This window comes from Mustela nivalis (assembly GCF_964662115.1).
Source record: "Mustela nivalis genome assembly, chromosome: 8".
In the NCBI taxonomy this organism is placed as follows: domain Eukaryota; kingdom Metazoa; phylum Chordata; class Mammalia; order Carnivora; family Mustelidae; genus Mustela; species Mustela nivalis.
In genome coordinates this window covers 39,258,454-39,269,592 of record NC_139027.1, presented here as the reverse complement: position 1 = coordinate 39,269,592, position 11,139 = coordinate 39,258,454, and the positions used below count along the sequence as shown (strand labels likewise).

General features: G+C 40.6%; 1 protein-coding gene across 10 annotated transcripts in view; it reads left to right on the top strand.

Moving 5' to 3' along the window:
* Window positions 1-7,035: 7,035 nt before the first annotated feature.
* The window catches only part of KDM3A (lysine demethylase 3A), a 54,119-nt gene continuing 50,015 nt past the window's right edge, over window positions 7,036-11,139 (top strand). For 3 of the 10 annotated variants that reach the window (XM_082743463.1, XM_082743462.1, XM_082743460.1), the window contains exons 1-2: window positions 7,288-7,527; window positions 8,138-8,353. In XM_082743463.1, the coding sequence (XP_082599589.1) occupies window positions 8,168-8,353 (186 nt within the window). In that variant the 5' untranslated portion in view covers window positions 7,288-7,527; window positions 8,138-8,167. The other 7 variants (XM_082743456.1, XM_082743464.1, XM_082743465.1 and 4 more) reach the window with 7 other exon arrangements.

The following is an 11,139-nucleotide window of genomic DNA, read 5'->3' as shown; positions in this document are numbered from 1 at the left end:
AGTATGCAGTCTAGAATTTGCCCACTGGGGAGAGAGAAGCTGAGAGATCCACCCTGAAGAAACCTCACAAGCATTCCCAGCCTTACACTGATTATCAGGCAGTATCTGCTGCTTGAAGGAGTTAGAAAAACTTTCAACAGGACCCCTGAAATACAGTCATTTGGGATCTGCTGACACATGTGGGGAGATAAGAAAAGGAAGACAAAACTTCCAGACACTCAGAATGTAAGTCCTGTTAAACGTTTTCATACCAGAGGTTCAGAACTAAGGTGAGACAAATGAGGCAAATGAGGAACTTATCCTTGGCACAAAAAAGGGGTGCCCAAAAAACTCAGCAATTTAATAAATAACATTTTAGTGCAGTATTTACGAAACTCAAAGTTATGTGAAAAAATCCATAATAAACAAAATCTAAAATTTTTAAATAATGACAGAGATGGTATTACCGATTTGTCCTTCTGCCTCAGGTTCCAAAATAGCTCAGCACTGCACTCATAGATCCTGTCCCATCGTGTACCTCAGCAAATGCCTCACATCTCTTACCTCAGTCCTGGTCTTGACCTTCTCTTAAATAATTCAAAGAGACCAAGAGATAATATATTGGCATCTTTAAATGAATTTTAAGTGAAAAAAAAAAACCTGTCAATCCTGAATTCTGTAGCTAGCAAAAATATCCTTCAAAAATGAGGGTGAAATTAAGAGTTTTTAAACAGACAAAAGCTGAAATAACATCTACAGATCTGTACTGCAATATCTAAAAGAAGTTCATTAGTATAAAGAAGTGCTGGGTTCTATCTGAATGCTGCAGAAATTAATGGTTTGGGTATATTTATAATAAACTAAACTTTTTCTATTAGAAGAAAAATTAAGATCACTTATTTGAAAACAAAAATGAAGCCTCACCTTCCAATTTGCTTTTTATTAGCTCCTTCCAAAATAAGGTCTTAAAGCTGTGACTGACATTTTTTCTCGTAATGAATCCTCACAGAACATTCCTTAGCTTGTAGTAAGCGCAAAGGGAAAGGAAGACATATTTAAGAGCTTTACTATCAGTATAATCATTCCTGGTTGAATGTTGTTCTTCTCTCATTCCATTAAGTCAAAAAATAAAGCAGCACTGTTACTCAGTTTCCAATATTTTTTAATGCATTGTTATTTATGAAAAGTATTCCTCATAAAATTGTGTTTGTATTGCTTCTATGCCTCTAGTTAAATTGATGGCTTTGATATATGCTCTAAAGCAAAATGAACAATGCAAAAATTAATATTATTAGTTGTAACCATGAGGTGAATCCTGACATCAGTGTTAAGTACCATTTTGTATTTTTCCCCTTATGTTCTCTATAGTGTACATACTCCACGGATCATTGAGCTGCTTTTAAAAACAAAACAGAAAAACAGTTTAACATTGTGTACATATTTTCTTCTTGTTGATCAAATCACACTCATGGAAACATGTAATGAAACTAAGTGGAGTATATATCAATCTTGGCTTAGTATTATAAGGAGCAGAATTGCACAGTGAACATCATTACATTATTCCTTTGGTCCTTGGGCTACCTAAATCACTAAAAAAATTGTTAATCTATTTTAAAACTTCATTAGGCTGAAGGTAAATTATATTAGGAAGCTGGCTTTGAAGGAAGGAATCTGGAATAGCAGAGTTAAAATATTAGAAAATATAAAGGCCGAAGAGGTAAAGGAGACAAAAATAAAATTTAGTGGACTTAAAGTCAAACATATTCATAATTATATTGCTCATAATAAGCAAGAACTGAAAACTTTGGGTATTGATCAATAGACCATGGATATAGAAACTATGGCATATTCAGACAATGGAATACTAACTAGCAAGGAAAGGGAATCAACATCTTATAGATGTAGTCACGTGGATGGAGCTCAGAAACATCCTGAATAAAGGAAACTAGGCACAAGAGTACATACTCTATTATGTCATTTAAATAAAATTCAAGAACAGGCAAAGCCAATTTATAGGGATAGAAGTTGGAAAAAAGATTACTCTGGGCAGGAGTATTGACTTGAGAAGAACACTTAGAATATTCAGGGGTGATGGAATGTTGTTGTTGTTGTTGTTTTAAAAGAGAATTTATTTATTTATTTGACAGAATGGAGATGACAAGTAGGCCGAGAGGCAGGCGGGGGCAGGGGACGCAGGCTCCCCGCGAGCAGAGAGCCTGATGTGGGCTCGATTCCAGGACCCTGGGATCATAACTTGAGCTGAAGGCAGAGGCTTTAACCTACTGAGCCACCCAGGTGCCCTGTGATGGAATGCTTTTATCAGTGTTTGGCAAACCTTTTCTGTAAGGAGATGGAGAGTAGATATTTTAGACTTTTAGGATCATATTGTATCTAGCGCAACTTTACCATTGTAGCATGAAATTGTTCATAGATAAAACATAAACGAACGGGTATGGCTGTGTTCTAATTTTATTTGGGTGTGGGTTATATGGATGTTGGTCTTGGTAGAACTAATGAAACTATTCACTTATGACCTGTGCATTTCTCTAAATGTAAGTGAACAGAAAAAGTCCTTATAAAAAAGAAGCAAGGAGCTTAATACTGATGCTCTGCTTGCTTCATTAATTGTCACAGGTGCATTGAATTAACAAGTAGCATAAGATATTTACATTTTCACACAAATACACCATTCTTGTGTTATTTATGGAAAGGGAAGAAGTTTTTTATTTTTTTAAATTATTTTTATTTTATTATTTTTTTATTTTTATTTCTTTTTTTAGAGAGAATGTGTGCACACCCATGAACAGTGTGGTGGTGGGGCAGAGAGAGAGGGAGAGAGATCTTAATAGGCTCCATACCAAGGAAAAGCTGATGCAGGGCTTGATCTCATGGCCTTGAAATCATGACCTGAGCTGAAATTCAGAGTCTGATTTTTAAAAAAGCTTTATTTATTTATTTTAGAAAGAGAGAGAGCATATGAGCAGGGGAAGGTTCAGAGGGAGAGGTACAGAGAATACCAAGCAGAATCCAAGCTGAGCATGCTGAGCAGGGGGGTTCAATCTCATGACCCTGAGTTCATGACCTGAGCTGAAATCAAGAGTCAGTTGCTTAGCAGACTTGGCCTCCCAGGTGCTCCTAGAATCTAATGCTTGACTGACTGCACCATCCAGGTGTACTGGGAAAGGAGATTTAGACAGAAAATACTGTATTTTAATTGTTTTGCAATTGAGGAATTAAGGTCCTAACAAATTCCCAATTATTAGTTGCTAACTTTCTTAAAGAAACTTCTGACGTCCTTTGGGGTAAAAGTCAACTCAACTGGTTAGTGACAGTTGCTTTAACCCACTGAGCCTCCCAGGCACCCCTGTTGGTCATCTTCTGTCATCTTCTGTGTGTCTACCCTTCTCACCTCACTTGAGCTCATGCCCTTAATCTTTCTAGTTTAATCATTCCATGCCAGGCAGCCTGTTCTTATGAAAATGTGCTTTGGTCTGCATTCTTACTGCCTTTAGGACTGAGATGTTCAGGAAAAGGAAGGGAAAGAGGAGGGGGAAGGAAAGGGAAATAAATTTTAATTATTTTTATTTAGCTCTTTGATCCATATAACCAATAGACACTGAAGCATATATTGAATAGTTTATTTACACTCATTTGAAATATCTGTTGATCATAAAATAATTTTTATATATACATGGATCTCTTTCTGTGTTCTCAACAGTTTTATATTTCTGTTTTGAATCTTTCATTCATCGATATTGTAGTTAACTGTAAGAAGAAATGATATTTTTACAGAGTCATATAAGGAGACAAAACTTTTCAAATCTTCTTTTATGCCTGTCAGGAAAGTCTTACAGTTTTCTTCATATACATTTTATTGATTTCATCTCGTGTTTTTTTTCTTAGGTAGTTTCAGTTTTCAGGGTCATAGATGGTTTCTTTTTTTTTTTTTCTTCTACTGTATGTTCTAATTGATGCTTAAGAAATAGGAATTCTTTGATATTTGTTTGATCTTTTATTGCACCACCTCTTGGACTCTTAGCCCAAACAATTTGGCACAAATACTCTCGGTGTTAATGTAGTAGATACTGTTCAGAGGATTTGGAAATTATCTTTCAAGGACACCTGGCAGGCTCAGTCATTTGGGTGGCCAACTCTTGGTTTTGGCTTAGGTCATGATCTCAGAGTCCTGGGATCCGGCCCCATGTTGGGCTCTACAATTGCAGGGGAGTCTGCTTGTGGATTCTCTCTCATCCTCTGCCTCTCCTCCTGATCGTTCTCTCTCTCTAAGACAAATAAATAAAACTTAAAAAAAAATTAAGTTTTGAAAGTAACATTTGAGTACATTTGCTTTATAAAAACGCAAGAATTACAAATAATGCTAAATCACTTTTGACCAATACCAGTAACTATTATCATGAGTTTAAGTATGTTTCATAGAACATATATAGTGTTGTGTACATTTTCAAATATTACCAAGTGCAACTTTCTTTTTCATCCAAAATGTGTTTTGCTAATCTATCCTTCTTGGTACATCGAAATATATTTCATTAAAAAAATAGAAATATATTTCACTTATTTCCAAATGCTCTACAGCTTTCTATTAGATGTGTCATATTCCATTTATTCATTTTACTAATTCATTTCCCAAATGAAGTACATTTAGATTATTTTGAACTTTCACAACCAGAAACAATGTTGAAATGAACAAGCTTATTGATGTCTCCTAGTTCACATACCTGGATGTTTTTCAAGGGTAGCTATCTTATATTCATAGGTTTCTGGGAAATTTAACATTATTTTAAAAAATAATTAGTATTAAATATGTGTGTCTCTTAACATTCTTAACATTCTAGGCAGTTCAGTGTTCAATATGAATGTATGGTCTCTTTAGCTTCCACTAAAATGAACATATGATTTTTCTCTTTTAACCTGTTTTGGTGAATTGCAGTAATTTTCTAATCTTGAAATATCCTTGTGTATTCATATAATCCTAAATAACCATCGTGATTATTTTTTTTTAATACTGACTTTAGTTTGATGTGCTTTTAAAAAAAATATTTTATTTATTTATTTGAGAGAGCAAGTGCACACACAAACTGGAGAAGAGGTGGAAGGAGAGGGAGAAGACTCCCCCCTGAGTGGGGATCCTAACTCTGGGTTCAATCCCAGGACCCTGAGATCATGACTCAAGCTGAAGGCAGCTGCTTAACTGACTGAGCCACTCAAGCACCCCAATTTGCTGATATTTTATTTATAAATATCCATTTATATTCATGACCCTCATTGGCATAAACTTTTCCTATTTTGTATTCTTCTGAGTCAGATTTGATAATAGGGTTTTGCAAGTTTTAAAAAATGCTTCAGGGACGCCCTGGGTGGCTCAGCTGATTGCTTTTGGCACAGGTCATGATCCCAGGGTCTTGGGATCTGGCCCTGCAATGAGTGCCCTCCTCAGCAGGGAGCTTACTTCTCCTTTTTGCTCTGCCTGCTGCTCTCCTGCTTGTGCTCTCACTCTGTCAAATAAAGAAATAAAATCTTGAATAAAAAGTGCTTCAGATATTTTTTCATCTTTCCTATGTTCTGGAACCACAAATACAACATAGGAATTACATGTTCTTTGAACCTTGGCAGAACTTATCCCCTTGATTTTCAAATTAACAATTATGTAATCAAAGTCCTCCATACCCCCACTTATTTTTAAAATTGGAGATGCCCATTTATGGGGTAGATATATTTGTATCTTCTGCTTCTATTACAAATTGTCAAAAATTTCCCATAATCCTAATATTTAGTCTTAGCTGTGTTCTCAGAGTGACAATAGTTTAAGAGTGTATATTAACTTTGTGGACTTTATCCTTTATTAATATAAAGTCCCTTTTCTCTTTTGATGCTTTTCTTTTAAATTATATTAACATTGCTTTATTGCTTTCCTTCTATCACCATTTAATTAGTAAATCTTTTAACCTAATATTTTCAAGCTTTCTGTGTCATTGTTGGAGTTTCCCTTTGGTCAAGTTATACCCGGATTTTTAAAAAATTAAGTGTGTCTTCTTAATTTATGAGTAAAATTAACCCATTTATATTTATTGTAAATACTGATGTTTGGACTTATTTTTCTTGTCTTATTTTTTTCTATTTATTATACTTCCATCAAGTTTCTTTTTCTTTTTTTGTTTTTATTCCCGACTTTTGTTGAACTGGATAGGTTTTCTTTGCTCCATTCCCCACTCCCCTTTAAAATGGCATGCAAATTATAAATTTTAAATACAATTTAATTTTTTAATGTTTATATTTAGATTTTAAAATTTACTTAGTGTCACACATTCAGAATATATATGTTAAAACTCAACACCGTCATCTATAATCCCTTTCTGAAATTTTTTTGATTCTCAGTTTTCACACTTGTAAAGTTGGGACTTTGCATTCTTCACTTAATTTTTATTTAATCTTGAGGATTAAATGTGATGCCATGTCAAGCTCTAGCCTTTAAGAAAGAGGTCCTCAATTCCTTCATTCCATTTCTTCTTTATTCAACCAAAAAACTTAAGGTCCAAAAGACACAATCATCTTTCATCTCCTTTGTCCTTCAAAGTCACCTCTTCCTATTTCTTGCATCATTATGGCCTTCATCTAGTTTTTCAATTTCTATAGAAGACTCAGAACATCTTCTGAACTTCCCTTTACATAAAAAAAATCCCATTCAGCATTGTACTGAACGTTCTCTTTTGCTCTAGATTCAAAGAACGTCATTTCCCAATGACTCCATGCCTTTCTTCATTTTTCCTTCAAAATGGCGGACTTTAGAGGTTCCACGAATAACACCACGTGCGCCTGCGCCTCCCGCGGCCATTTCGCCCAGCAGCCCAAACTCCAGCCTCTGCTCTGCGAAGCGCCTGCGCAAGAGCCTCCAGAGCCCAGTGGCTCCTCCCTCTAGCTGAGTACGCTTGAAACCGCACGTTCCCTTCCCTTCCCTCCCCCGCTGACTCTGCGCCGCCCTCACCCCTTTCCTGTGAGATTCTTCCGCCAAGTGGAAAGCCCATCTTCCGTCGACAGCCTACGCAATTGAAGAGCAATCCAATAGGCACATACAGTCCTGGGGCTTGTCACTCAGTCTTATCTTTGCACCCCTGCAATTTTTTTCTGGGCGATAAAGTTGATAAGCGATTTCGCGGGACTTTTTTGCATACCGTAGGCAACAAATGGAAAGAATGGCTGTGGCGGAGGGATCTCTCGCTTACGCTATGTGTACTTTAACCTAATGGGGGTCGTCCGGGAGTCGGAAGGGGGAGGGGAGAGGGAGGAGGCAGCCAAGGAATTGTTTTTTTCTCTCGCCCCGCCTGCGCCAGGCCGGCCAATGGCGATAGGCTATTTACCCACGAGCCTCGCCCAGCTTCTTGGACTAGGCCAATGAGGGGCGGAAGCGGCTCCGAGGGGGCGGACCCGGGAGGCTGTGCGTGTCTTGTGAGAGCTCTTGAACCAAGTCAGAGCTAGAGCTGGGCGGCTGGAAACGGCGGCCGCCGCCGGTGACTCAGGGAGGCAGGAGGCGGGGTAAGAGCGCCGCGGCCTCGGCTGAGGGGAGAGGAGGAAGAAAGATGAAGGCGCCGAGCCCGCGGCCGTGTCGCCCCCGCACCGTGGCGCAGGCCGGGGCGAGGGACGCCCGGGGGTCGGCCGCCGGGAAAGCGCTGTGTCGGGGCGGGGCGGCGGGGCAAGTGCGGAACCGCGGGCTCGCCCCTCCCGCGGGGCCGCCCGGGGCGGGGACGCGGCCGCCCCGGACGGGCCCTTGCTTCTGGCCTTTTCTTTCCCTGGGTGGGGGGCGAGCACTTTAAAATCCACTTAAGCTGTAGAATAATTCTCCCCTCACTCCTTCTGCGTTCAGGTTTTAAGGTTTTGAAAAAGCGAAACTTGGGAGAACGGGGGTCACGCGGCGTTTGGGCCCGTGTTTGCTGTGGGGGAGGGATCCGGGGGGCGGGGGAGGGCGCCGGTGCAGAGATCGGGTGTTGGGTCTTCCCTCGCACCGGCCGCCGTCGCGGCCGCCTGGGATCTGGTGCTCGGAGCTGGGTTGGGACCCATCCCTCCGCCCCCGCTTCCCCCGCGTCCTCTCTTCCCGACCCCCTCCCACCGACAGCCCCCGTTGCATTTTGTATTTGTATTTTTGCAGGGAGGAGCCCTTCCTGCAGGCGTGGAAACCATGGTGCTCACGCTCGGAGAAAGTTGGCCAGTATTGGTGGGGAAGCGATTCCTCAGTCTGTCCGCAGCCGACGGCAGCGACGGCAGCCACGACAGCTGGGACGTGGAGCGCGTCGCCGAGTGGCCCTGGCTTTCGGGGACCATTCGAGCCGTCTCTCACACCGACGTTACCAAGAAGGACCTGAAGGTAAAATCCGCTCCCGGGCTTCAGCTGTCGGACGTTTTGTAGTTACCTTGGTAACGAGACAGTCAGTGGGGGGCCTCCTCCCCTCTTCTGAAAAGGGCCACCAGAAAGTTGGCATCTGATCTGAAGGTGCAGAAAACTAGACCTTGGAAGTCTTTGAAACGGTTGTGTAGAACCGAGGTGTGTTTGTGTTTGGCCTACAATTGCCTGTGTTTAATGACGGCCTTGGGGTTGCTCAGACACGCTTCGTTACTGCCCGCGCTGTGCCCTACAAGGACTGTATGATTATTTCTGCAAAGGGGGAGTATTGTTAATATTATTGGTCAAGTAGGTGATGTTAGGAATCATTAAGAATTGAGGGCTAGCGCTTTCAGGTGGTTTTTTGTTTGTTTGTTTGCTCCTCCTAATTTCTTCACCCAACTTGTTAAACTTTCAGACTTGATGGAAATGAAGTGAGTGAAGAGGGAGGAGCTTAGTTCTGTGTGGCATATTAGGGTGGATACTTGTCCGTATATGGTGGGTCAGTGTGGAAATGGGTTCCTGGTTGCCTGTGATGAGTCTGTAGGTAGGTGTGGGCTTTGACCATATATGGAGGGTAGGGGTGGGGCCAACCCCTTATATGGTGTGTTAGAGGAATGGCTTTGAAATATTCCACCTGGGGGGGGGTGGATGGGGAGAAACGGGAACAAGTGTGGACAGTGATTTTTAATCAGAATGACAATGAGGACGTTTTTCAGTTAGATCTTTTCAAAGAGAGATGAATTCTAATTGTACTTCCTAATAGAAGTATTGGTGGCAAAGGATTGTTTGGGAACAACCAGTAAAGGAGCTGTTCTACCAACAGAGACTCCTTTGTGCAAAAAAATAACTGGAGAAAGGTCCCTAACAAAGACTCCAAAGTGGTAATAACTTGAAGGAAGCTTGTTAGAAGAGATTTCCACCCTGGATAGTGGATATGTTTTGTCATCTTCTCTGGATTGTTACTGCTTTTTCTTGAAAACGGTGTTCCAATTGGGACAATTAGCATTGGCAGTTGCATACATGTTGATTTCTGACACACTGTTCATTTAGACACTTTAAGGTGAGAGTATATGCCCAAACCAGTTTAGTCTGCAAAGGGTTGTTGAAAGAGGATATCTGGTCATATGTTTTTAAAGCTTGTAGTGTGCCTTGTGTTCATGTTGCAAAGGAGGAGTGACTGTTGAGCACTTAGCCACATGCCAGGCATCCTGCTGAACACTTCATAGCCATGATCATATCAGTCCTTACTTCATGTCTTCGGGAGTAGGTCCTAATACTGCTGCATTTTACAGACAGAACTATTGGGATTGGGGGAGATTAAGTATTTTACCAAAGTCATATACCTAGAAATTGGCATAGCCCATGTTCTAACTGAGAAGTTTTGATACTTGAGCCCACCGTCTTTACCTTTATGCTCCCTGTGCCACAAAAGGACTCCTGTCATACACTGGCTTTTGGGGACCAGCAAACCGGGTTTTGCTGTTATATAAGGAAAGTGGTATAGTAAAAAGATGGCCAACCTATTTGTTTCAGGCTAATAATCTTTTTCCATAAAGTGGGCTTTGTGTACCAGATTTCAGTTGTAGTTATTGTGGTTTATTTCACCTGCCAAGTAAAAGTTTCTCGTGTGTTTGTTTTTATCTGATATGAATGGAAACGAGATTTAAGTCTTTAGTTCTTTGGCAGATGATGACAGAGTAGAAGTGTTTTCTTCCCTAGCAGGACCTAATTATAGACCCGTTGGATTAGGAAGGCAGTCCAGGAGGTCCTTTTCAGGTATTCTTTTTAATCTCCACTTTTTTGCCACCCCCAGTCTTTGAGGTGGTGGTGTATCTTTGTTTTTAGAATGAGAAGATAGGTTTGGGAAAGGGGTCTTGTTCAGATTTGTGTAATTAGCTACTCAGTGATGGAGGGAGGATTTGAATCCAGGTTTGGCTCTATCTTCTCCTTTGCACTAAGGTGCCTCACCTGAAGATAAACAGGGATTTTCTTTTTCTTTCTTTTCTTTTTTTTAAACTATTTTATTTATTTATTTGACAGAGATCACAAGTAGGCAGAGAGGCAGGCAGAGAGAGGGGGGGAAGCAGGCTCCCCGCCAAGCAGAGAGCCCATGTGGGCTTGATCCCAGGACCCTGAGATCATGACCTGAGCCGAAGGCAGAGGCTTAACCCACTGAGCCACCTGATGCCTCAAGGGATTTTCATTTAAAGAACAATTTTAACTATATTTTATTTTTGGCTTATTTGCAGACTTTGTAATTCAGTCTTCATGTAAGGTACAAATTACTTGATTTCTTTTATCTAACCATGACTTGTCATTATTTCCTTTTTTTTAAAGATTTAATTTATTTGAGAGAGGAGAGAAATTGAGAAAATGAGTGGGAGTAGGGGTTGAGGGAGAAGCAGACTCCCTGCAGGGCAGGGAGCCCAGTACGGGACTCGCTACCAGGACCCTTGGATCATGACTTGAGCTGAAGGCAGGCACTTAACTAACTGAGCCACCCAGGTGCCCTGTCATTATGTTCCTTCATTGAGTACCAGATGGTTTAAATTTTAAGGGCATATTGTATTAGCAAAAACATAGAATTTAAAAAAACTGGAACCAAATTATGCTTGGGGAAATGCAGGCGGCAGCTAGTAAGTAACGAAGACCATGCTTACAGTAGGGCTTAATGTATTAAGTTTTGGGGGGTGGAGTGGGACTGAGGTCTAAGACGAATATAAATGAATAAAATTCAAGTGTATGCAGCTGGTTTGGTATTAGAAGTA